Source organism: Mytilus californianus, unplaced genomic scaffold, assembly GCF_021869535.1.
Source record: "Mytilus californianus isolate M0D057914Y unplaced genomic scaffold, xbMytCali1.0.p SCAF_35, whole genome shotgun sequence".
Classification (NCBI taxonomy): Eukaryota; Metazoa; Mollusca; class Bivalvia; order Mytilida; family Mytilidae; genus Mytilus; species Mytilus californianus.
Genome location: NW_026262685.1, coordinates 1,954,263 through 1,976,213, shown reverse-complemented (window position 1 = coordinate 1,976,213; position 21,951 = coordinate 1,954,263). Strand labels below are relative to the sequence as shown.

General features: G+C 32.1%; 1 protein-coding gene across 5 annotated transcripts in view; it reads left to right on the top strand.

The window, feature by feature from the left end:
* The window catches only part of LOC127736698 (ribosomal RNA-processing protein 8-like), a 54,371-nt gene that overhangs the window by 6,565 nt on the left and 25,855 nt on the right, over positions 1–21,951 (top strand). For 2 of the 5 annotated variants that reach the window (XM_052247279.1, XM_052247278.1), the window contains 7 exons: positions 7,762–7,948; positions 8,225–8,341; positions 10,271–11,493; positions 12,855–13,016; positions 13,630–13,759; positions 17,792–17,898; positions 20,816–21,313. In XM_052247279.1, coding sequence (XP_052103239.1) covers positions 8,234–8,341; positions 10,271–11,493; positions 12,855–13,016; positions 13,630–13,759; positions 17,792–17,898; positions 20,816–21,080 — 1,995 coding nt within the window. In that variant the 5' untranslated portion in view covers positions 7,762–7,948; positions 8,225–8,233 and the 3' untranslated portion in view covers positions 21,081–21,313. Of the gene's footprint in view, positions 1–7,761; positions 7,953–8,224; positions 8,342–10,270; positions 11,494–12,854; positions 13,017–13,629; positions 13,760–17,791; positions 17,899–20,815; positions 21,314–21,951 lie in introns of those variants that run through there. The other 3 variants (XM_052247282.1, XM_052247280.1, XM_052247281.1) reach the window with 3 other exon arrangements.

The window sequence follows — 21,951 nt, the reverse complement described above, 5'->3', positions numbered from 1 at the left end:
CGTTGGAATGGAAACACTTGGAGAAGTCAGATTTCTGATTCCACAGATGTACAAATGTCATAAAAAAACATCTGTTGATATTGAAGTAGACTTTATAAGGTTTTTTCATAAATAAATAATCATAATTAAGAGTTTACCTGTGACTTAGTTTTAACCCAGAGTTTTCAATGACAAGTAAGTTTTCCTCATTTCTAAAGGATATTTTTAGTGGACACAAGGTCAAACCATCAAGGGTCACAAAAAATAAAGATGTTAGTAAAAATGCAATGATTTTGGTGAAATCAGTATAAGGTATAAGACCACTAATTCATAGCCCCATTCCTTTCTATGTTAAATTCTGCAATTTCAAGCATTAATGGCTACTTCGTCTCATGTTCAATAAAATAGCAGTTATTTTATGTCAAAACTATGCCTTATCCTGACTTGTGGTGAAAAATTCAACATACTTTTAATTGCATATTAGAGCGTACTGGTTCCTGGAAGTTTGATAGTACAAAAACAGGTACTTCTGATCTGAACAACAGGGCAAATGTGCCCTCCTATTAAAATTTCATATGCTCATTATTATTCAAAAGAAACATTCAACAAGGGTTTTACAGTGATCCCAAGTCCCCAAGCTTTCATTTGATACCAAAAACTACCCAAATATTTCACCTATTGACAAAGATACAGCTATGTGTAGGAACTATTTTGTTTAAAATATGTACTACTTTCTTGTATGTTTTTTCCGACCAGGCCTGAATTAGTGGTTCTATACCATAATAGTAACCTCTGAGGCTCTGACCAAAGTTTTTTATGGGGGTGTAGTTTCCTTCTGTTGAAATATCTTGATAGGTTGGCAACTTATCAAGATATTTCAACAGAAGGAAACTACACCCCCTGTTAAGTGTTTTTTTATGATCAAATCTAAAGTTCAATATTTATAGTTGTACATTTCTACATGCAATCTTTATCTATTTAATTTTTGTCAAATATTTAGTACCAAGAAAGCTATACACCACTTTCTCTTATTTAAAACAAGATTTAGTGGTCACATGGACTGTCACACAATGAGTGGGATAAAAAGTTAAGTTCTAAGTGTTAAATTTGTTATGATGTAAAATGTATCTTTTTTGTGTTTTTTTTTTTTGTGTTGTGGTGTTACCATGGTTACTGTATGTATAATGAATTATTATTAATGTCAGTTGAGATGTTAATTTTTAGTCCCCTACCGACGAAGTCAAAGGGGACTTCAGGTTTGCTGTCTGTCTGTCAGTCAGTCAGTTTTCCAGACTTTTTTAGTAGATTTCTGTTCAAAGGGAAATAACTCATTTTAAAAAATTTTTTTTTTAAAAAAATGACATTGTGAATTGTTTTCCTTGTCTTTGGTAAATTGTTTGAAGAATTTAGTGGAAGTTTGTTTGTCATTCTTGAAGATATTGATTTGATAATTAGTATATAGTTTTATCATTACAATTTACAGATCAAGTTGGAATTTTGTTCCGGTCTGATGATTTTGTGCAGAGTTATGGTTTTTGGACATAGAAAATTCACTTAAATAATCAATTTTCAAGTTTTTTTCGTCATGCTTGAAGATTTTGACTTGATATTTTGATGTAGTTTACACCATGACAAGTTATAGATCATGTTAGAATTTCATTCCATAACAATGATTTTTTAACCTGTAGGGGACTATGTATTGCCATGCACTACTCACAGAATGCTTGTTATTTCTGGTACTCCACAAAAACCTTGGATATAATCAGTTTTAGGCATAGATATCAAGTGAACCATACCGGCTTTGTACTAAGCACCATGATCTAGATATGCATCAAGAAAAAAAGGGTAGTACTAGTAGACACCAATGGGACAGTCAAAACCATTCAATTTTGAAGAGGATCAGACTTGGCATAGAGTAAAAGATGAAACAGACTAATAAAAAAACAAAAAACTATAAAGTGTGCAACACAGACAAAAAGGGTGTTCTTTATAATGGTCAGCTGTTTACCATTATTTTACCAAGAACACAACCAACAAGTAATGCTTTCAGGGTATTGCAGTATGATAAAGAAAAATGGTGCAACAATAATAAGAAATCTTTGTATGAAGGGGGTATTTCATATGAATTAAACAGCAATATGCAGTAAACATAAAAAAAAACACAGAAGACTATCCAATATAGTTAATATACGTATCTAGAAGTTTCTAAATGGCCTTCTTATACCATTATGTGGGAACTTTGCAGTTTGACATTTAATATAGAGTTATTTCCCTTTGACTATTAATGAATAGTATAGACCATTTTGGTGTCAAACTACATGCAAAACACTTCAGAAAATTGATTTGTTATAAGAAAGTCTACCAATAGACATGATAGAAGTATAATTTCACTGTAAAGTGCTTTAATCTGCTTTAAATTTAATTCCTGCCCAACAACAAGCTTTAGTGCTTCATATGTATTTTCAAATGTGTTTATGAGTCTGAACTGTAGATTTATGATTACTCTCTTTGAAAATGTTTTTTTTTTAATGTTACAATTTCTATTGAACAAATTTGTTGATATAAGATGTTTTGCAAATGCTGATGATGTTTCCCATTACTTGTATTGGTGGTTTACATTTTTTGTTGCTGACTTTTACTTTAATCAATGATCGTAGTAAAAAATATTTTTTTTTGTTGCTTATTACTTTGAATAAGTTATGGTCTTTTTGATTTCTATTTTTATCTGTTTTATGAGGCCATTGAAGACAGGACATGTTATGGTATACCAAAGTAAGGCAGCGTCCCTCCCTCAACACTTCAAAGGATAAAGTTCTCCATTAAAAGAAAGATTTTTTTTTCTTTTTCTTTTTTCTGGTTTGTTGTTTCAGAGTTCCAGCACTTTAATTGTCCGATTTAAAGTAAATTTTTTTTATGCTGTAGCATAACTTGAGTTTGCTTGGATTGATTTACTGGAAAATTTACACAACTGTTGGAATTGGTGATAATAAACATAGCTAACAGTTTGATTTAAAACTAGTTCTGATATGTAATTCTAGAGTTGTGAAACTTCAACCGTCAGATATATTTAAAAGGCATTTTTTAATGTCATGCACCAGCTCTAGTATGCATTGATACTGCTGTTGGGATTGATGAATGTAGGCTAGCTTTTGGATTTGAAATATTTTGGTTTGTCATTCCAGTTATTTGGACTTTTAACTGTCATAATTGACACAATTCTTATAGCCTAAGGGTATCCTCATACATTTTTTTATTTAGAATTATTGTATTGCTTTTGATTAAATGACTTCTAAATATACCATTTTATTCTTGGACATTGTTGCAATAATTTTGATATGTACAATAAGTAGAATCATGCATTTTTGGCGCAGCTGCTTATTTTTCATATTTATTAAACATGTTAAAAGGCTAAAGGTTGCAATTCTGTAAATATAGACAATGCAATTTCCCATAGGAACTCCCTTTGCGGCTAAAACTGTGACACTTTTACTATGAAGTTTCGTGAAAAATAATATCCCAGAACGGAAAGTTTATATGCACTACTATTTTATTCAAAGGTCAAAATATAGGGCTGTGCGGCATATTTTCAACATTTATATGCCCTGAACTTCTAAGAGTTTAAACTTATACTAAAATTCTATACTACCCTTACCTTCATATTTGGACCTCCTAAGAATTAAAATTTAGGCGCTACCATGTTTTTCTATACTGGTTACATTCCCAAGTGATGTCTCTATGAGATGAAACAAAGAGATCATAAATGGGAACCAGTACATTAACAAATTAACATATCTATGAATATTATATATCTCCCCAAAAGAGGCGTGGTTTGAGAAACAGCTGTATTTACAAAGTGCAACCTATACAAACATTTATTCAAATAGAAAACCTTCTAAAAACACTTTTTCTCACAACAATACTTGTTTATCAGAATTATAGCCTTAAGGAAATCACTGCATATACTCTAAGTTTCCTTTTACAGTACATTTTATACCCCTACCCCTATTTCAGTTTTTTAAAGAATTTGAAAACAAGACTTTAATCATTGCCAGCTTACCCTATGTGCATGTTTTCTGACATGAAATGTCTAAAACATGTTTGAAACTATTCTGATAACAAATTGAAAGCATTTTAGAATACTATAAATGTATTGTTTAGTAGTTAATCATTCCAACATTCAAGATTATACAAAGTATCCAATCCTGCCTGTGTCTCCATTCCACATCTTACTGTATGCCTATTTGTCAATTAAAGTTCACAATTTATGTCTCAAATGGTCAGTTAAGAATTCTTGTCACAACAGTATATCATCTCTAACCATATAACTAACATAATTTAGTTAATGTATGAACTAGAAGTGTCTAAACAAAGCCATATTTGCAAAATTGTATTTAAAAAGATATCAGTCTGGTGCATAAATTCACTAAAAGTTTGATAGAAATGACTGCTTACATCTTATTTTTGCATAACTTTCCAGCACAGTTATTGTTTTGTTTACAAAAGACCTTGAAAATAATAAAATCATAGCATTGACAAGTTAAATTATCTGTTTTATGACCCCGGGTAGGCATTTTTTTCTGTTTTTGTCCCCTTGGGCCTCTTATTTCCTAAATATTTTCCCTGTTTCTAGCAATGTGGAGTATTTAGTATATATTTAGGAAAGAACACACTATTGTAAGTTTTATTGGGGTCTTTTTGTAATTCTAGCTTGTACTTTTTAATGCAGCGGTCACAAAAAAACACATTTAGGTGTTACGGCTTACTTTTGGGTTATCGACAGGACAAACATAACCTAACAAAATTATTTAGGAAGGACCAACGAGTTGCAATGACTGCGAAGAGTAAATATAAGCACTTCTGAACAATTTAAATCACAAATAGGCATATATTATGAATTTTTTTTGAATTCAGGGCTTTAAGTAAACCATGCATACTGTAAACTGTGAATTTATGCTGAGTCATCATAGTTAAGGCTCAGGATTTTCTCAATCTTCATGAAATATTTATAAAACTTCATATTTGAGTTAAATTCTTTAAAATCTCTGAGATAAACCAGATTTTGTGAAATTCTGTATGTTCTATTTTTTAACCCTATATAGGTTGCAATTCTGTAAATATAGACAATGCAATTTCCCATAGGAACTCCCTTTGCGGCTAAAACTGTGACACTTTTACTATGAAGTTTCGTGAAAAATAATATCCCAGAACGGAAAGTTTATATGCACTACTATTTTATTCAAAGATCAAAATATAGGGCTGTGCGGCATATTTTCAACATTTATATGCCCTGAACTTCTAAGAGTTTAAACTTATACTAAAATTCTATACTACCCTTACCTTCATATTTGGACCTCCTAAGAATTAAAATTTAGGCGCTACCATGTTTTTCTATACTGGTTACATTCCCAAGTGATGTCTCTATGAGATGAAACAAAGAGATCATAAATGGGAACCAGTACATTAACAAATTAACATATCTATGAATATTATATATCTCCCCAAAAGAGGTGTGGTTTGAGAAACAGCTGTATTTACAAAGTGCAACCTATAGGAGCAAACAGATAATTGGTAAATACCTTGCACACAGTTGCCTAGTAACCTGATACTAGTAGTTTGTTGATTTTGTATGAATAAAAAGAGATGTTGGTTAAAATCAATCAGATGACAAACTTACAAAACAATAACCACAGTTGTGAATGAATGGAAACTATTAATAGATATACATGATATAGGAAGATGTGGTATGAGTGCCAATGAGACAACTCTCCATCCAAGTAACAATTTATAAAAGTAAACCATTATAGGTCAAGGTACGGCCTTCAACACGGAGCATTGGCTCACACCAAACAGTAAGCAATAAAGGGCCCCAAAAATTACAGTGTAAAACCATTCAAACGGGAAAACCAAAGGTCTAATCTATAAAAAAACGAGAAATGAGAAACACGTATGAACTACCGGTACATATACAGACCACAACTACTGTACATCAGATTCCTGACTTAGGACAGGTATGAAACATGTTAAAGATCTGCCATTAACATTACATTCTTTATATAACAAAAAAAAAACATTAAGATGTATGGCACCAGACAAGCACTGGTGAGATTTGTGACTTGATGCAGGCACATGAATATGTGGCTTGGTTAATAAACTTGTTTTTTATGAGTTCAATTCTCTCCATTTTAAAAACTTGATCAGTGGACAAACAAACAGAAAAGAACATACTATAAAACTCAGTACAGTAAAAATAAACTTTACTCTTGAAAATGGGTATATATATATATATATAATAGTTTATATATAAATAACACCCAAATTTAGAATGCTCCAGTCATGCAGGATTTGTAATGTGTTTTAATTGTATAAAGAGTTCAGGCCCTTGCTATTATGAAATATGGATTGTAGACCTTGCAATATAACTACAGAAACAGTAGTTATAATGTATTTTTATGCCCCCGCCGTTGTGGAGGGGGCATTAAGTTTTACCCTTGTCGGTCTGTACGTATGTCTGTCCATACATCCGTCTGTCCGTACGTCTGTCTGTACGTCCCAAAGTTGGTTTCCGTTCTCTAACTTTAGTTGCCTCAACCAAATGAAACTTTTACATAATGCTTATTACCACAAAAAACAGATCAAGTTTGAATTTTGTTGGCATCACTTTTACCGTTCTAGAGTTATGCCCCTTTACAAATGGAAAAATTGCTGAATTTTTCGTTTCCGTTCTCTAACTTTAGTTTGCCTCAACCAAATGTAATGAAACTTATACACAATGCTTATTATCACAAAACACAGATCAAGTGTGAATTTTGGTGGCATCACTTTTACTGTTCTAGTGTTATGCCCCTTTACAAATGGAAAGATTGCTGAATTTTTCGTTTCCGTTCTCTCAACTTTAGTGTGCCTCAACCAAATGTTATGAAACTTATACACAATGCTAATTACCACAAAACACAGATCAAGTTTGAATTTTGGTGGCATCACTTTAACCGTTCTAGAATTATGTCCTTTTGCAAATGGAAAAATTGCTGAGTTTTTATTTCCGTTCTCTAACTTTAGTTTGCTTTAATCACAATCATGACAGTACCTTTTACCACAAAACTCAGATCAAGTACAAATTTGGGTAGCGTCACTTTTACCATTCTTCAGTTATGTCCCTTTATAACTTTATATGATATGCAAGTGGGGGCATCATCGACACATTCCCCATTTATTTTTAATCTAATTCCCTTGTACTCCTGATAGTTTTTGTCTTGCCTGCGATGAAAGTCATGGAAATGTGAGACAGGCTGAGGGATTACTTTTCTGGCGACTGCGATGGCTTTGGCGACGACAGCGTCAACAATTGTTAAGTTTTCTGCTAAAGTTAGTTTGATAGGAACTTTTTGTGATAGATTATTGATATTTAATATAAAGTTGCATTACTATCAGTATATATCAGTTTGACGACTATTTTGAAGCCCTGCCCCCTAGATCATAGCTCAGTGACTGAATTAATTGTTAAGTTTTCTGCTTAATTTAGTTTGATAGGATCTACTTGTGATAGATCAATGATATTTTGTATGAAGTCGCATTACTTTCAGTACATATCAGTTTGACCACAATTTTGAGGCCCTGCCCCTAGGACATGGCCCAGTGACTTAATTAGTAATTTTCAATTTTTAAGTTTTCTGCTTAAGTCAGTTTGATAAGAAATACTTGTGATAGATCAGTTATTTTTTTTCGCCGACAGGCATGACATATCTCTGTGTCAACAGTTTATTTCATTTGTACATTTATTTTCAGACTTTACAATGTAACCATGGAAACAGATATTTGGTATTATTTGATGTTGTTGCCTAGTACCCTGATTGTCTTGGTTATTTGTATGTTTATTAGATGGTTAGGACTGAAGTTTTACCAGCATAATTAAGTTTTTGGTAGAGAATTATACACCTGATGTACAACTACAGTATATCAATACTTAAGTTAGGTATGTTGAATTTTTTTGTAAATATTATTATAAAAGGTTCCATCATGTCATGCATGTCCATGGCTGGGTAAAATGAGACTTTCTGCATGAAAAAAAAATCACCATCAAAATAACTTTATATAGATATAGACTTAATACATGTAATCATGGTAATAGAGAGTACCATTATGATGGTCTTCAGTGACAAAAGTTAAAAGCTTTAAAAAATATGTCACACCAGATAGATACATGTATTTTCAGTATTACTTAACAAATATATTGTTTTTTTAAACGTAGATTTACAGAATGGACTTTGACTTATCAGAGTGGACGGTGGATAGCAGTGCAGTACAGTTAAATAAACAATTATTTGATTCTGCAGGCGGTCCCTTAATTAATGACTTATTTCAAAAGGTAGGGAAAAGTGTAAAAAATGCTGTCTTTTCATTTATATATTTTATGTGAAAAAAGTAGGTTATGGGTATACTTCAATGAGAAAGCTTTGCTTTCTTTTCTTATTATAATCAATATTTTAATTCTGATCATGCTGATGAACTGCTTTGACTTGGTTTAATGTATGACCTGAATGATTTCTAAGTTTGTACCTTTGTAACAATTATGTGTAAATAAATCTTCAGTTATAAACCCAGAATGTGGATCAATTATTCAAGTTGTGCATCTACCATTATTGAGTTGATAAAGCCCCTTTTAACATTTTGTTTGATCATATATTTAAATGTTCATTATAGACCATTCTTAATCGTTTAAGACATCTTCTGTACCGGTCCTTTGCTTTTGCGCCAATTGGCATTTCATTTGCGCCAAAATAATCTTTCATTTGCGCCACAAACCATATTTCATTTGCGCCAAAATAAAACATTTCATTTGCGCCAAAATAAAACATTTCATTTGCGCCAAAATGAAACATTTCATTTGCGCCATTAATATAGGTAAATACATGTGAATAATATAAAAAATAGTTTTATACAAAAGAGACTTTTAATACTAACTTTAAAACAGTTCTTGATTGCATGATAAAACATATTCCTCCGAAATCAGTCATCATAACCATAATGAAAGCACTATAAAATTGAGAATGGAAATGAGGAATATGTCAAAGAGACACCAACCCGACCAAAGAGCAGATAACAGCGGAAGGCCACCAATGGTTCTTCAACGCAGAGAGAAAATCCCGCACCCAGCGGTGGGCTTCAGCTGGCCCCTAAATAAAAATATGTACTAGTTCAATGAAAATGGACGTCATACTAAACCCCAAAACATATAAATGAACTAAAATTAAAAAAACATACAAGACTAACAAAGGCAAGAGGCTCCTGACTTGGGACAGGCGCAAAAATGTGGCGTGGTAAATTATGTTTTCACTTTTGTCAGATCTCAACCCTCTCCTTATACCTCTAGCCAATGTAGAATAAACTATACACTGATACGTTCTGAATGAGAGACTTTTCATAATAATGTTAAAACACAATTCTTTAACCAAAGTTCATATTAAGTGGAAGAAAGCAATTATAGGCCACCGTGCGGCCTTCAAAAGTTAGAAAAACACAAACAGCCCTGACATGAAAAATCTAATGGTCTGTTTGATGTAAAATTGAAAATGTCAATCTTGAAACCTCAATCATGTGAACTCCATTTAGATTTAAACCTAAGTGACTCTCAGTTTTGTATTAGAAATGAGTATGAAATTACTTAGTTATTCAAGAGTGTAGCAATGAATAACATTTTCTGTTATATGTTACTTGTAAAATGGCACAAATGTAGTTTTCAATTTTTGGTGCAAATGAAAAATTGGATTTTGTAAAAATTGGCGCAAATGCAATGTGCCCATTCTGTACAACCTGGTAGTTCGAGTCTTCAATCCAATTTAGATTTTGAAAGTTATCTCATATTATTTATATTATAGAAGAATGATTTTATGAAAGCTTTATGTAAGAAAGTTTAATTCAGAAAATTGTTGATATACTGTCGAATAGTCAATGTCACACTACAACAATGTTTATTTTATGCTGAAAAATGATTTGTTTAAGCAATTTTTTTTTTATATGAAAAAATCTTAAGCTCCTTTCCCATTTTCCAGATGACAATAGATGTATTCAGTGATTACAAAAAGTAGTATTATTCTGGAGATGGGGAAGTAAAAACTTGTATACATGGGATTAAACAATGGCATGACCTTCTTATGGTGTCTTCAAACACTGTCAATAGATACTGTTCTGTTTACAGTAATTTTTCATAGTGGTGTATATAAACATTAAGAAAATTATATATCATGGTTTTATTTATGAAATTGTAAATTTCATTTGACAAATGTGTATTTTACAGCATCAACTTACTCCCTCACCTGGTGTGAAGGTAAAAAAGAAAAAAAGACAAAGCAAATTACAAGTCAATGAAGATATACCAAAAAAACAAAGGAAGATTGCTGAGGATAACCATAAAACAGATAATGACATTACAGATGTTATAACTAAAAAGTTGAAAAATGAAACAAAACAAGGAAAGCTGAAACAATTGAAAAGTGATGAAAAAATTAGAAAAAACAAAATAAAAAGTGATAAGAAGATTTTTGCAGAAAAGAAACAAAGAGAAACAATGAAAACATTGAAAAGGAAACATGATCCAGAAAATCAAATTGATGCAGTAAGTCATGAAAAAATTGAGAAAGGTAAAACGAAAAGGATGAAAAAAATGAAGAAGGAAAATATTGAAAATGACAATGATGTTAAACAGTCTAGTGGTGGAAAGATTTCAAATTCAGAAACTTGTGAAATAGAAGCAAAAAAGAAAAGAAGAAAAAAGAAAAAGAATTCAAGCAAGAAAAATAAATATAAACATTTGGATGAAATGAGGAAAGCCAAAACATTAAGTACAAATGATGGAATAGTTCATGCTGAACAAACAACTGTTGCTAAACCTATTAAAACTTGTAAGGGAAAAAGTTCACAGAAGAAGTCAAATGATGAAATAGTTCATTCTGAACATATTAAAAAAAGTAAGGGAAAAAGTCCCAAGAAGAAGTCAAATAATGAAATAGTTCAATCTGAACAAACAACAGGTGTTTTTTCTGAAGATGTAAAAACACATACACGTATAAATAAGGAAAATAGTTCACAGAAGAAATCAAATGATGTGTCAAAACTTCAACAAAGCAATAAAAAGGCTAAAGAATTAAGCAAGACAGAGGAGCCTGTGAAAATAGTTTCAGAAGGAAAAAAATCATTAAGTGACTTTGAAAAGTTTAAAGCTCATAAGACTGAAAAGCATAACTTCAGAGATGATATGCAAACAAAAACAAATAAAAAGTTACCTTTTAAGGTATCAACCCTACAAAAAGTTCTAGGTGATAGTAGCAGTTCAAAGGATAACTCTAGCAGTACAGGGAAAATAGAGACTGGTTCCAAGTCTACTGTTAACCAGGTGGACAAGAAAGAAAAAGCTGAACACAACCCAGAGAAAGATGCAAATACGCCAGAAAAAGACAAACATAAGCCTCCAATATCATTACGTGAAAGAATGATGGACCAACTGAAATCTGCTAGGTTTAGGTTAGTTATGTAGGCAATGTTTAGATAAGTCTGATTAGTATTGAATTAATTTGAACTTTTTCGAAAATGATTATAAAATAGCAGAATTCAAAAGCTATTCTGAAAGTTTGAACTGAACTTCATGTGTATTTATTTGTATCGCTTATCTTTGAGTGATAAAGGAGGGTATCAATGCCCTTTACCGTCAGGCGTGAAACGGCCATTTTCGTCTACCCTTAGCATCAAATTGGTTAACATTTTACGTGATTCGTCAAAATATCCTTATTGTGATTCGTCAGAGGTCTCATATAATTATCGTTACCGTTATTTTTGGAAAAAAATTACCAGGATTAGTCAAAATCAGTCGATTTTTGTATCGTCTAAAAAAGAGTGTACATTTGATCGTCATGCACCAAAATTACCGTTAACATCATTGGTCAAGAATTTTTACCGTTATTCGTCATGAAGGTACCCACATTACGACCCTAACAAAGAGATATACATGTATCACAAAATGCCTTCCTACCTCAACCCCAGTCCTCCATGAATATATTTTTAGGCATGATAGAGATAATCATTAGGTATAATTGTTTCTACACAATTTATAGTTTAAGGCTTGTATTTTAAACCAACTGTGTTAATCATGTTAATAGACTATGTTTATATTACCGACTTTTGGTCTCGGATTATATAGTTTTTAGACAGGTTGCCTAATCTGAGGTAGGACATCCTGGTACTCAGACAGGTAAGAGCAAACAAAAGAAGTAGAAGTAATCATATAATCCGTGGAATTTAGTGCGAAAGTTTACTGTTTTTTCGATTATTTTGTCATGTAGAGCATACATGTATAGAAAACATAAAACAGTTAATTTTCCCCCAAAATTGTACCGCTTGATTTCACTTCTTTACATTGCTCTCACTTGACCAAGTACCAGGATGTCCTTCCAAAGAGTAGGTAACCTGTCGAAAAATATAAACTCTGTCAAAAATAGGTAATATGAAAATAGTCTATAGGTTCATATATCCCAGTTCCTTAAAATTTTAAATAAAACTTGATGAAATACTGGGGCTCTCTTTAAGTAAAGGAAAGACTACTCACTGAAAAAACAAAAAAGGAAATCGACTATGTCAGACCTAGCTATATGTTTATGTTTTTGGTTCAACAATCCTATCATCATAGAAATTGGAGAACAATGGACAAAACAGTTTTTTTTGCTCAACACACAAAACAAAAATTTATTCTAGAAAATTATGAGAAATTTGAAAAACCAAAATATTTTGAGAATTAAATTGGAGATGTATGTTAGATGAACAGTGGTTTAAACACCATAAGCAATCACATGTAATTATTTATTACAATGGGAGATAACTCTTTATTTTAGGTATATTAATGAGCAGCTGTATACCCAGACAGGTTCTGAAGCAGTACAGTTGTTCAAGGGTGATACAGAAGCATTCCATTGTTACCATGAAGGTTTTCAGAACCAGGTGAACAAATGGCCAACTAATCCAGTAGATCTCATCATCAAACAAATCAAAGCAGGGTCAGTGTTTACTCTTTTTTCTTGTTGTAAATACTGAATACATGTATTGCACATATATATATATATAAGTTTTGTATTAGGAGGGGAAATTCAGGATTGGGCCTTTTTTTTGTGGTAATTTTTTATTTACACTAAATAAGGACTCTGGAATTAATGATTAATTTTTTAGGATCCGGGAAAGAGTGTTAAGTTTTTTCAGGAATTCAGGATGACACCCCTTTCTATCATTCTATTAAAGCTATACTTTTCTCATTTTTTATGGTTGTTTGATGATTGATTGTTGGTGTTTAACATCACTTTCAAACCTATTGGCAATATTGTGGTGGTTATTATTTTTTTTGGTTTGTGGAAGCTGGAGTGCCAAACGACAACCACTGAATTACAGGCTCCTGACTTGAATAATAGCTAAGTTTTTCATTACTATGAGGCACAAAACAATATATCCAAGTAACAAAATGATGGGTATGTTTTTAACCATACCTGAAACAATTATCGATATGTCCTTACAAATGTAAAAGAAGAGTAATTTTCCCCTATGGCCAGAAATCCAGGACAGACCACATATTTTGGTAAGAAAAGATTGAACAGACATGTATCCTTTCTTCTTTTTCAGTGCCAGTACAGCTGTTATAGGAGATTTTGGATGTGGTGATGCTAAGATAGCCAGAAGTGTCCCTAACAAAGTTCACTCATTCGATCTTGTGGCTTTAAATGAGCATGTGACAGTGTGTAATATTGAAAAGGTACCAGATTAGTTAATTGTCAAGAAACCCAGTCAAAAATAATACTGGGGATTTGGACACCTGACCCAAATCCAATCCTTATTTAGTGCAATATTTCCTATGCATTTCTAACCTTCCCAACCTGATTAAAATACAGATTCTCTGTTCAAGCTTTGCTTAATACAAGGATCTGAAAATGCTCTATTCTACTTCCTGTTTTAATGACCTTTCGGGATCCTCTGGTTTTATTAGATTAATTTGCACCTTTAAAAATCTGAAGGCTGAAACATCATTGGCTGATGTAATAATTACCAGAACAGAAAGTAAAGCAGAGTGTTGTCAGATCCTTGTATTAAGCAAAGCTTGAACTCTGGATCTGTATTTTAATCAGATTATAGACTTCCAAAACTAGAGCTTGGTCTGTTTCAATATTTGTCAGATAATGTATTAACTACCAATAGCTTTATTGAGGTTCACAACTAGAATCAAACTATACCATACTGCTATACCTCCAAGACCATTTATCTCATAATGCTGGAATACTTAAGAATGTTTGTCAATATGTGCGACTGATCATACATTACTTCCATTTAATTTTTGAAACTTTTTTACAAGGATTAAGGACCTATGTAGCATAAACCATTTGAACTGTAACAAACTAACTTGTTGGATACTTTGCCATCGTGTATGTTTGACTCCTCTAAATTGCCATATAAAAACAGAAAGATGTGGTACAATTGCCAATGAGACACATTAAGTTTTCAGTTGTGCTGCTTAGCAAGCAATCATATGTCCTGACATGAAAAATGTTAATCGATTTGATAGTGTAAAATCAATAAACAAGGTTGATTTGACAAACATTCTGATTGAGTAAGGGGACTTTTGACCAATTTCAAGCCTCTTGTACATGTTATGATCAATGCTTTCCTATAAAGATCAAGTCTGAAATTATTCATACAGAGGGAGGTTTTTTGTCATTTATCATGTTTAAATAGACTTTTTTTTACATTATTGGGAATAATGTGACTACAAGTTCTATGACTATTGATGCTGTTGTGATTCTTATTCTGCTATTGAATGCAAGGTATAATAAATAAATAAACTGATATCTAATTTGGGATCTTAATGCATGCTGTTGTTCTGCACTCTATTTTTTAAACAAACAAACAATAATAGAATATCATTTTAAAGAAAGGATTTGAATGGCATATACAAACAGTTGAAATGAAAGATCTATGTTTGGTACCAATGTTAATCTTACAAGTATTTGTTGGTTCCTGTTTCATGAATGTTTGTCTCATGTTCATTCATTTATTCATATTGACAAACATAAAGAAATATATACATGCATAATATCAGAAGTCCATTACTAGACGAAGTGTGCAACCTGTGCTATATAGTAAGGCGATCACGATGTCCCTTTATCAGTGGAAAGCGCCATTGGTGGTCCCCCCAAATCTCGTTTTATAACTATGGAATCATGGGTAAAAATATTATCATCGAACAGATAGCTGTTAATTAGTCTCCTTGAGCGTTTGATTAATTATCAGTTTGTTGTAAATAAAGTGAGCCGACTTAGTGTTATTTAACTTCTTCATTTTAATTCAGTCAACATTAAGAAAATGATATAAAATTTTATAAACAAATTCATTGGTACCATTTTTCATCGCGCAAAGGCAAATGAGAAACTATAAAATCTGCCGTGTCGGACTAAAAATGTATCGTCTATCTAATAGATATAGTTGTTTTTGTCAAAATATAGTCATAGTTTCCTCTTTTTTTTAATAAACGTTGTGTTGACGAATTATGTTTCGCCATCATTAAGATGTATACGTGAGTCAGTGTTGCAAAGTCCTTTTTGTTGTTTTATACTCACAAGAATGAAGACATCCGTAGATCATGCGGAATTAAAAAAAAATTTTATCATGTGTTGCTAGCTCGGCGTTCAGTGGCAAATATATTATGCATATCCAATCAAAGAGTTGTCGCAAGTGTTATTTAGCATCAGAGAACGTAACATTCATTCTGAAAACGCGTGGTAGTGGATTTAAAGTAGCCTGGGATCCTGGCTAACTGCTCGACGAAGTATTAGATTGGGTCAGGATGCCAGGCTAGATTTAAATTCCCTTCTCCGACCTGATGCGGCTGTTATTAATGTATATATCCCAAACTTGTAAGAAAGGGTTTTACTGCTGGAACCGGACAATTCCAGGGAATATTTTATTTCTTTACGGCACAACTTAACCCTTGAGATTGATTTAGTATTTGAACAAATTAAATCAAATTGTCCTACAGCTAGGTTTTTGAAGTAGGACTTCGTCATATTTCAGTATGAAGTATACTTAGTAATACATAAAGAATCTATATTTATTACTCATTTGTTAACAAAGATCGTGATCGCAACTTTTCTTACAATTTTAACCTATAAAATCTATATGTCGAAAGCACGTGTTGTGAACAGCATTTTTACATGTATTTTGACGGATAAGTCATTAATGTAACAATATCTGACTGAAATGATAACCTTTGTTCGTCCACACCATCACCGAGGTAGTATTACTGTCAAGATCTCAGTTACGCAGGATCGAAGATATTCGAAATTGAAGAAAGGGCATACTATTATTTTCCCTTCTCTTTTCAAAATTGAGGGTACAATTTGTTAATTTTGCTAAAAATGGTTATATCTACAGAAATCCCTTGTAACTTTAGAAAAAAATCTTATTTCTTGAAATTTGTAAACCGTAACATATTCTTAAAATAAATATAAATTATAAAGTTTATTCCTATTAAACTCATTCCTAATACTCCAGTGTTACTTGTACTGCATATGGATACACAATTTTCCGACCTAAATTTCCTTGCCAATTTTTTAATGGCAATTTGTTCACAATTAATTCTAAAACCAAACGTTTATGTACTAAGAAGTCACGGAGCTTTTTTTTTTCATTCCGTTTGACAATTTTTCTACATAAGTTGATAAATTATACCATGGAAGTAATTATACAAACATTTTTATCGTTTAACATTAAAACCATCATAATGTCTCATGACACTGATATGATATGGCATTGATAGGATCTGCTATTCATTAACACGTCGATAATCAAACATTACTTTCAACTGTGTGCTAATTAAGTTACAGGGTGTTTTGCATAAATTATCTCTACCCAGAATGCATCACAAAAAGTTTGGCCATTGATTTTTGTTACTATTAATAGCAATCTCGCTCAAATCCCGTTTCAATCACAGTTGGAAGTACGGCGACAACTTGATCGCCTTACTATATAGCGGGTTGCACACTTCGTCTAGTAATGGACTTCTGATAATATACATATAAACTCAGGAAATAAAAAAAAAAATAGAATTACAGAAAAAACTCAATAAAAACCTATATGTTGTTGCTATTTTGAAAACAAATTAAGTAACCTTATAAATGTAAATGGGGAATGTGTCAAAGAGACAACAACCTGACCAAAAGAGTAGAAAACATCCCTAGGCTACCAATGGGTTTTCAACACAGCGAGAAAATCCCGCACCTGGAGGAGGGCTTCAGCTGGCCCCTAAACAAAAATGTGTACTAGTTCAGTGAAAATGGACGTCACACTTAACTCCAAAACAATAAATGAACTAAAATTCAAAAATCCATTAGACTTACAAAGGCCAGAGGTGTCTGACCTGCGACAGGCAGCAAAATGCAGCGGGGTTAAACAAATGTACAATTTCCATCATTAGTTAGTCAAGATATTTTTACCTGTTTAAAAATGTTAAAAAATAAGAAAACAAAGATACATACTTAAAAACATATATTCTACTATCCTGTTATACATTTTTATGTAATACATTGTACTTGTTATAATTAGATGCTTATTGTTAAGAATAGAAAGATACATAAAAACATATGTAAAGATATTATTTTTTTTTTTATTCAACAACATATTGCACTACTGCTGTTAACAATTTACTTCACTAGTCCAGCATCTAGGGAAAGGTCCCTTATGTATTTGAATTAAGATTCTACATATATATCAACCCAAGCTACTTTATCTTTTCCAGATTCCATTGACAGGCAGCTCATTAGATATTGCTGTGTTTTGTTTGTCTTTAATGGGGACAAATTTGGTAGACTATTTGACGGAAGCTAACAGAGTGTTGAAGAAAGGGTATATTTGATTTAATGTAGACATCAATATCCAAATACTGAATAATCTTAAATGGTGTAACATTCTGTATTGTAGATTAGCAGAACACAATGGGTCTATTTTTTTGCATATTTTAATACACAAATGCAATTTACTGATAAGAGCTCTCATTTAAATGTACAAATTTATAATAAATGTGATTTTATCTTAAAATTACTAATATATTTACAAAAGTAGAATATATTTTGCTTGATTTCCAATTGTTTTATTATACAACAGCAAAAAAATTTTTTTGCGTCATGGTATGATGTCGTCGTCGTCGTCCGAAGACACATTTGGTTTCCAGACAATAACTTTAGTTTAAGTAATTGGATCTCTATGAAATTTTACTGGAAGGTTCAATACCACAAAAGGAAGGTTGGGATACATCGGGGGTTATGGTACCAACAGTTTAGAAATTAAGGGCCAAAAAGGGGCCAAAAACAAGCATTTTTGTTGTTTCCAGATAATAACTTGTGTGTAAGTGTATGGATCTTTCTGAAATTGTACCACAAGGATCCATATCACTAAAGGAAGGCTGTGATTGAGTTGGGGGTAATTGCATCAAATGTTCAGGAATTAGGGGCCAAAAAGGGGTAAAAAAACAAGCATTTTTCTAGTTTCCAGACAATAACTTGTGTTTTAAGTAAATGGATCTCTATGGAATTGTAATGCAAGGTACCATACCACAAATAGAAGGCTGGGATTGAGTTTGGGGGTAATTGCTCCAAACTTTCAGGAATTAGGGGCCAAAAAAGGGTAAAAAAACAAGCATTTTTCTAGTTTCATGACAATAACTTGTGTTTAAGTGTATGGATCTCTCTGAAATTGTAATGCAAGGTACCATACCACAAATAGAAGGCTGGGATTGAGTTTGGGGGTAATTGCTCTAAACGCTTAGGAATTAGGGGCCAAAAGGGGTAAAAAAACAAGCATTTTTCTAGTTTCATGATTATAACTTGTGTTTAACTGTATGGATCTCTCTGAAATTGTACTGCAAGGTACCATACCACAAAGGGAAAGCTGAAATGAGTTTGTGGGTAATTACTAAAACGGATGTTAAAAAAAAAAAATTTTTGGGGGGGGGGGGGGGGAGGGTGATTTTTTTTTTCATAATTTTTTCCATTTTTGCATTGATTATTTCTGATTTATATATAAAAGCAAAAAATACTGATATGGCAGGAGATACACACCAAACATGACGTGTAAATTATTATATGAAGTATTGTGCAATAGCACAGTATTGTGCAATAGCAGGAAATCTTCAATTGCATAGTATTGCGCAATAGCAAGAAATCTTCAATTGCACAATATTGCACAATAGCTAGAAATCTTCAATTGCACAGTATTGCACAATAGCAAGAAATCTTCAATTGCACAGTATAGTGCAATAGCAAGAAATCATCAATTGCACAGTATTGCCCAATACACAGTATTGCGCAATAGCAAGAAATATCCAATTGCACAGTATTGCGCAATAGCACAATAGTGTCCAATAGCCAGAAATCTTCAATTGCATAGTTTTGCGCAATAGCAAGAAATATCCAATTGAACAGTATTGCGCAATAGCAAGAAATCTTCAATTGAAAATTATTACCAATATTTCAACCTATTTCAAATTTTTAAGATCTTTCACCACATTTATTTTGTGTCAAAAACCTATATTATGTCGAAAATTTGATCAAAATCCAAATTCAGACAGAATCAAGCTAGAATATTGTGTCCAAACTTGCACCAACTTTTCAGGGTTCGACCTCTGCGGTTGTATCAGGCTGCGCTCGGCGAAGCATTTTATTTTTACATATAAAGGGGAGATAACTTTTTTCTTTGGATTTTCATAAAGCATTTTATAAGTGCTATCTTCTAGTATTTTATTTTAAATGCTAACATTTTTGTTAACTATGAAGTTTTGGTCCCATCAAATTGAAACTTCGGACAATTGTACATAATGATTATTTTTTAAATAATATATGCCAAGTTAGGCTTTTGACCCAGATTTTCTGGTTTGCAGAACATGAAAATGTGATTTGTGAATAGGGTATGGTGTCCTATGGGCACATATTCTCGTTATGATTTATTTTAAAAATCAGAATGCAACCAGTACTAAAAAAAATATTTGTGAAAATGTGACAATACAAGAACAATACAAAATTACTTAGTCTTTAGCATCTGTTTAATCAGAATCTATTTAAACATGACAGTTGTGTTACAGCTTTTAATGTTTCAAAAAATGCACATCTTACCACACTGCATGATTTATAGACATAAAATAAAGAACAAATGAATGACACTATCTTAACTTCCTTAAAGAGAAAACATAATATTTTTGGAGAAAAAAAGTTAACATTGAAAGAGCAGTGATATGATTTTGTTTTAAACTGATATAAACAATCCTCACAATTTTGATTAAAAAAATTGTTATAATTCTTTTTTTTTAAATATACACATGAGACAAATATACATATGGCATTGTAAATACAAATTCATAAATCAAGTAACTGATTATGGCATTACATTTTCTGATATATGAGGTTATTGTGGTGTTTATTCTGATTATATATGAGGTTATGGTGGTGTTTATTCTGATTATATATGAGTTTATGGTGGTGTTTATTCTGATTATATATGAGGTTATGGTGGTGTTTATTCTGATTATATATGAGGTTATGGTGGTGTTTATTCTGATTATATATGAGTTTATGGTGGTGTTTATTCTGATTATATATGAGTTTATGGTGGTGTTTATTCTGATTATATATGAGGTTATGGTGGTGTTTATTCTGATTATATATGAGGTTATGGTGGTGTTTATTCTGATTATATATGAGGTTTTGGTGGTGTTTATTCTGATTATATATGAGGTTTTGGTGGTGTTTATTTGTATGTTATTTATTTACAGTGGAACATTGATGATAGCAGAGGTAACAAGTAGAATACAGAAAACCGGAAAATTTATCAGGAACATTGAAAAGATGGGTTTCCAGTTTAGCAGCAAGGTAATGTCAGTAAGGCATTTTAAATGGATATTTTATTTACCGTATCATAATAGAGCTGCACTTCAAGGATGCAATAACTCTAGTGTTTACTTTCTTTGTCTGTCTACACCCAAAGGTGATTGGGGAATAGATATATGGGCTTTTTGGTGTTTTCCCAACCTACAGTGAAACCCTTGCCAGAGAGGGGCAGCCGTCTGGCTATGCGGGATGCACAAGTACAATGTATGCAGCCTGGCCTGTCAGAATGGGGAGTTTAAATCTGATGCTTTGTGTAAAAAGAGTGTTAATTTGTTCTCACTCTGAACATGCATGAAGTATTTGCCACTGAATGTTAAGCAACCAACAATCAATCAATCTGTCCATCAGCCTGTCTGTTGTCTGTCCTCCTGTCCATATGTTTGTCTGTCTGTCTTGCAAACAAAATGCAAAAAATGAAAGAAATAAAGGTAGGACTGGGATGAATTTTCCACAGTTGTTATGCATTATATGTAGATCTATATATAAGAATCATTAAGGTCATTGTTCAACCTTTAACAACGAGAAAAACCAATACCCGATTGCAAGCTATAAAAGCTTTAAAACATGACAAAGAGTCAAACAATACAAACGAGAAAACATATGGCCTGATTTATGTACAAAATCATAAAAAAAAAAGAATATAAAATAGAACAACAAAAGATAACCTCTGAATTACAGGCCGCTGACTTGGGACTGGCATACATGTATATATAGAATGTCTTTTTTTTTAAAGTTGGAATAAAATATATATATAAATTTAGGTTTTCTGTAAAAAGATCTCACAAAACTTGAGAAAATCTGTAAGAACTGGTAGGACAAAAGAAATTTTTTGGCAAAGATTTCAATGAAAAATGATAAATAGTTTGATTATCATGATTATATATAGTGTTTAAAATTTGTTTTGAGTGTCAAAAATTATCTGCCTGTCACCATTTTGAAATAGCTGCCACAATACATAAACAAAATGATAATGCTTGGATTTTTGTTGAGCCTGTGACTTTTGTTGCAAAAGCGAGACATA